Source organism: Eucalyptus grandis, chromosome 9 (assembly GCF_016545825.1).
Source record: "Eucalyptus grandis isolate ANBG69807.140 chromosome 9, ASM1654582v1, whole genome shotgun sequence".
NCBI classification, from domain to species: domain Eukaryota; kingdom Viridiplantae; phylum Streptophyta; class Magnoliopsida; order Myrtales; family Myrtaceae; genus Eucalyptus; species Eucalyptus grandis.
The window spans coordinates 43,413,347-43,419,142 of NC_052620.1; the positions used below are offsets into that span (position 1 = coordinate 43,413,347).

A 5,796-nucleotide genomic window follows, 5' to 3' on the forward strand; every position below is an offset into this window, starting at 1 on the left:
GTATTGTCAAATACTGGGATAAGAACTTTATACTTCCTAAAAAGATCTTTAAATGTTAGGGCTTTGTTAAGGAAGAGAGACAGCTCTGATGCCGATAGGAGCTAAGCTGATCTCAGATGCTATTTGTTTACCCGTAAAAGGAAGAGGGGCCTCTGGGCCTAAGAAGATTGAGGATTGAAGTAAAGTTTGTGTTATGAAGAGTATTTGGCTGACTTTTGAAGAAGCTGGGTCCATCTGGGTTACTTGGTCGTCTGTTTACAAGGCCATGGATTTGCCCATCCTACCTAATGCATATCCTTTCATTTGGAGGATGACTTTAAAGCTCGGCAATGCCGGAAGACCCCATATGGAGCACGTCGTTGGTGACGCAAAATCGACTTTTATCTCCCACGTCGAGTGACATCCTCCTGGTCCACCGCTGAATCCTCGCGTTATCATGCGAAGTTTGATAATGTTATTGAGGGGGAAGACGGGCATTTGCTTCTCGATCGTGGGGAGATTTGATTAGATCATACAAGTTACATCAGGTGGTAAGAAGGATAATGACAGGCGGAGGTGGCGAGGGACGTAATAAATGAGGTGTCCCACGGTTGACATTATGAGAATTGACCTTGCGAGGATGGGTGGGGTTCATCCATCTTCATCAGCAGAAAGCCATGCAAACGCACAGATGGTGGAGTCCAAGTCACCATTGCCCACTTGCTACCCTTCTTCTGCTATGATTGTCATTCATTGCGCCCCCCCTTCCTTTGCATCTTCGTCTCCAAGGGTATCGATTCCCTCTCTCTCATTCATTATTTCATGCTTCTTCAATCCATTATTGCTCCTTCCTACCATGTATTGCCGCCAATGATGGCTTAAAAAGAGAGAGGAAAAAATAGAGCTAAACGACCATAGTATAATGAGACCGATGGTAGAATGAACCCTCTTCTTCACTTTGGGCTTGTGAAAACATCGACTTCCTATCATTTCCACATTCTATATTTTGTTGAGGAGGTCAGATGAGTTGAGGAGAGCGGTATACTCAGAATCCAAGACCACGTTCCTGGACAACTTACATGATTTCACTCACTGTCATGTTAGCTCTAAAAGAGTCCTGTAAAATTGATTTGATCTTTGCAATTTTTGTGAAATCTTATGCATTGCGTACTATCGAATGACAATACTATGAAGACAAACGACACATTCTCCTTACTCTTTTACGACGGAGAGTTTAAAAATCCTTGTAATGTTAATTTAGCTGCACTTATGGTATCTTTTAGGAGTGAGCATGGTTCCAGAGTAAGATCTAAAACCAACGAATCGGGCTGACGGGAATCTATTCAGTTCTAGTAGGTTCTAGGTTCCAAAAGTTTGGGAACCTATTTCGAATGGTAAGTTCCAAGTTTTAAATAGATGATAAAACAAGATTTTGTGTTTTTCTAGGTTTATATCTTTGTGCAACTTAACGGCATTTCATGATTTTCAATGACAAGTGTATAATTTGGAACTAATAGTCTTAGCTTCCATTTTATGACCGAGACTTTTACTTTATTAATATTTCATATTCTTTATGTGTCTACATATAAATTTTAGTCAATAGATTATAGTAACAAGTGATGGTTATTAAAAATGATGATTGACTACAATCATTCAATTAATAATATAGGTCTAACTTGGGTAAAACTTGGAACTGATCGTAGTTACCGTGACATGATATGTTCCAAGTTCTAGGATATACGAGATAGGTTTTAGGTTTCAAAAAATAAAGAACCTATTTTGGCAAGTAGGTTTTAGGTTCCAAGTGGAACCTATACAAGATCCGAAATTGCTTACCCCCTAATATCTTTCCATCGATCCAAAGAAAAAAATTATTGACCGTGTAGGTTCCTCATGACTAGTTTTGATTGGCATCGTTAGTGCATGATGGATTGGACCTAAGCAGGGATATTTATTATTTGATCCGTGTCTCGAGAAAGCCCAAATAACTAGGCCCATTTTCATGGGCTCATTTTTTGGGCAGGCCCATTAGGCCCAGTGACAACGGCGGTAGCTTGGGGAAAACCTAGAAAGCCAACTCTATTGTTTCGCGATCCAACGGACAGTCCCGAGGAGAAGATCCATCGCAGCCGTTGACACGAGATTGCAGGCACTTGATAAGCGCCGCATCCCGCGAAACCCTAGTCATTCCGCATCGTTGCAGACCTGCAGTCGGTGCCGCTCAAGGAGAGGAGCCACCGCTTGCGAGCCGAGGTACTTCGGTTTAGCTCGATAAATTGATTCATGGCTCGTCGTTGTAGGTGGCTTTCCGGAATCGCGAGTGCCTTATGGCCGCTCAGCTTTGTGTTTGATCTGTATATGGAGTTCACTTTAGATGGTCGGCGATTATATGTGTTTGGAACCTTTCATGAGTTTTGGCAGATGGTTGTAGGATGCTGACGCTTGCGAGTACAAGTCTTGCAGATATCATGATACGGGCGTTTGGTGCTTTCTATGTTTATTGCAAGATTGGATCTTGCTTTAAACAGTGAGATATGAGTATTAGACTCGTGACTTATGCTTTGGAATGAATTATGAGATGATATGTAGTTATGGGATCCTATTTTGCGAAAAAAAGTGTTCTGGATATCAACTTATGTCGTGGAATCCTCTCTTTGGCATGTTGCTGCATCGCCTCTTCCAGCAATGGTTGAAATGACATCCCCCAAAAAAATTATTCAGTAATCAAGGCTGGAGTCTCAAAGGGGCTCATTTGCCATGACCCTTATCTGGGTTTTGGAAAGAGATACCATTGAGCCAGAGAATTGGCATAGCTTTATGTCATAGGCCTTTGATGGGGGCATTTCTTCGCATTTGCTGAGTTGGTGGTGACAGCGTGTGCTGGTGTTCCTTAATTAATGTTTTAAGTATTAGATCCTTCCCTGGTTTTTATGTTTTTTTTTCCCCTTTTGTTGCAAAATAAAGTTTTTCAATTTACCATATAGTGTTACTTTGACTTTTCTTCTTTCGAAATTTACCAAGACTAGATGCTTTTTATCCCAATACAAAGCTAATTTGGCCATCTTTATAAATATTTTGGAAATACTGTAATTTAATGACTGTATAGTATGGTACACAGTTCTTTATCAAGTGTTTAGTGCCCCCATTCTCCAGGTGAATGAATTATTCGACTAGTGGGCACCCGGTTGGAGCTAAATTTTCTGCGCTTTCACCCAAGATTACAGGAGTCTGAGGAGCTATTGATACTTTGTTCTTGAATGCAGACATTGATTATTTTTTGTTCATGTATGACAGGCTTGGAAATTCTTGTTCTGCAAAGTAAAATTGAATTGAGTTTATTACAATTGTTTGAGTTTCTTTGTCGGAAAATGTTAACCTTCTCTTAATGAGTTATGCAGAATTTACCCCTAAGAAGGAAGTATGTCTCATCGTAAGTTTGAACACCCAAGACATGGCTCTTTGGGATTTCTTCCTCGGAAAAGAGCTTCGCGCCACAGAGGAAAAGGTTTTTGATGCTTTTCCCTTATCTGAATGAACAATTTGAAGACCTGTAATTTCATGGTTAGAAGTTGTAATCAGTTATACTAAAAAACCTGACTTACTGACACATCAAATGTCTACAACATACACTTCTGTAGCAAGTTGCTGATTCACTTGAGGTATTCTGTGTGATATATGTGATATAGTTCTATATTGGTGACATAAGCATGCTCAAGTAGTAACATTTTATTGTGGTGGAAACAATCTAAATGACTGGCTTGTTGATGTTATCTGCTGTATCCTCTCATGTTCACTCTATCGTCCTATTCTAAATTGCTTCTCTTCTTCTTATTCTGAATAAAGTTAAATTTCAGTTCATGTTTTTATGTTGCAGTCAAGGCCTTCCCAAAGGATGATGCAACAAAACCATGTAGGTTAACTGCCTTTCTGGGATATAAAGCTGGGATGACTCATATTGTCAGAGAAGTTGAAAAGCCAGGATCCAGTGAGTTTCATGTGTGCCCAATGTAGTGCAAACTATTGATTTAAGTCTATTCATACAGGCATTTATTAGTAGTTTTCCTATCATATATGTAACTAATCTGCAGTATATTGAGATTTTTTTTGTGTCAACTTGTTATTATTGTTACCAAGATGTTATAGTTACTTCATGTTGAGCAGTAAACCTTGAAGGTTGGAGGTAATCAGTTTCTGAATTGAGCAAAACTCTTCACCACTGACTTAGTTTACTGCAACTGTAATAATCTTTTGAAAGAAGCTTTTGAGTTAGTTTTTAGCAAAGTTGCCTGATGCCGTTTGTTAATGGATTTATGCAGAACTTCACAAGAAGGAAACATGTGAAGCCGTTACTATGATTGAAACCCCTCCTATGGTTGTGGTTGGTTTGGTTGGCTATGTTAAAACACCTCGTGGGCTCCGCTCTTTGAACACTGTCTGGGCTCAGCATCTTAGCGAAGAGGTGAAGAGAAGATTCTACAAGAACTGGTGTAAGTCCAAAAAGAAGGCTTTCACCAAGTATACTAAGAAATATGAATCTGAAGATGGGAAAAAGGACATTCAGTCACAATTGGAGAAGTTGAAGAAGTACTGCTCTGTTATCCGTGTTTTGGCCCACACCCAGGTGAACATTACTTGCTTCCTTGCTAAACTCGTAATCTTCTCCAATGCAATGCAAAAATTTGTGCATCTGATGGATTTGAATGGCTGCATGTGCCTCATAATATATGATTTGGGAATCTTCCTACTATGGTGGGGTGTCTAATTAACTGATTCTTTCTGATTCTTAATGGTCTGATTATGTAGATAAGAAAAATGAAGGGACTGAAGCAGAAGAAAGCCCATCTCATGGAGATTCAAGTGAATGGTGGGACTGTTGCCCAGAAAGTTGATTATGCTTATGGATTCTTTGAGAAGCAGATTCCAGTGGATGCTGTATTTCAGAAGGATGAGATGATTGACATCATTGGAGTTACCAAGGGTAAGGGCTATGAGGGAGTGGTGACCAGGTGGGGTGTAACTCGCCTTCCTCGTAAGACCCACCGAGGGCTTCGCAAGGTGGCTTGTATTGGGGCCTGGCATCCTGCTAGGGTTTCATTCACAGTTGCTAGGGCTGGTCAGAATGGGTATCATCACCGTACTGAGATGAATAAAAAGCTCTACAAGGTTGGGAAAGCGGGTCAGGAGTCTCATTCTGCTATGACTGAATTTGACAGGTTTGTTAGCTTATTTTCTTTGCATTTTTAGAGTCTCAAGAGATGGTCAAAGCATGACATTCTTACCAAACATGAGGGAAGTCTTCAAACTGGGAGGGATGTGTCTGATGTGGCTTTTTATGTCTTGATTCTAGGACTGAGAAAGACATTACACCTATGGGAGGGTTTCCCCATTATGGTGTGGTGAAGGAAGATTACCTGATGATAAAAGGATGCTGCGTGGGACCGAAGAAGCGTGTTGTCACGTTAAGGCAGTCCTTATTGAAACAAACTTCTAGAGTGGCCATGGAGGAGATCAAACTCAAGTTTATCGATACGTCCTCCAAGTTTGGCCATGGTCGTTTCCAGACAACACAGGAAAAGGCCAGGTTCTTTGGAAGGCTCAAGGCTTGATAGCTATCCAGAACTTAAGATCTCTCGTTTGGCCTTTTACTGTTCCGGAGACTATTCAATTCAACCCATATAACTTGAAAGTTTCTTCGACTTATTTTTCTGTTCGAGTTCGCTGTATTCCATCGATTTAGTAGTATTATTGAGCCTTCGAAAATGAACAATATAATGGAATTCTTGATTTTCTTTAAACTTCTTTGCCTGTTTAAAATCA

General features: G+C 40.2%; 1 protein-coding gene across 2 annotated transcripts; it reads left to right on the forward strand.

The window, feature by feature from the left end:
* The first annotated feature begins 2,097 nt into the window (after nt 1–2,097).
* Nucleotides 2,098–5,796, forward strand: LOC104420002 (60S ribosomal protein L3). 2 transcript variants are annotated; one of them, XM_010031876.3, is made up of 7 exons: nt 2,105–2,232; nt 3,133–3,264; nt 3,378–3,484; nt 3,854–3,964; nt 4,296–4,600; nt 4,783–5,192; nt 5,327–5,796. In XM_010031876.3, exons 3-7 carry the CDS (start codon nt 3,400–3,402, stop codon nt 5,583–5,585), a joined length of 1,170 nt encoding a protein of 389 aa, XP_010030178.1. In that variant the 5' UTR covers nt 2,105–2,232; nt 3,133–3,264; nt 3,378–3,399; the 3' UTR covers nt 5,586–5,796. The 2 variants fall into 2 exon arrangements, with proteins under 2 accessions (XP_010030177.1, XP_010030178.1); XM_010031875.2 differs by lacking the exon at nt 3,133–3,264 and having other exon boundaries at nt 2,098–2,232.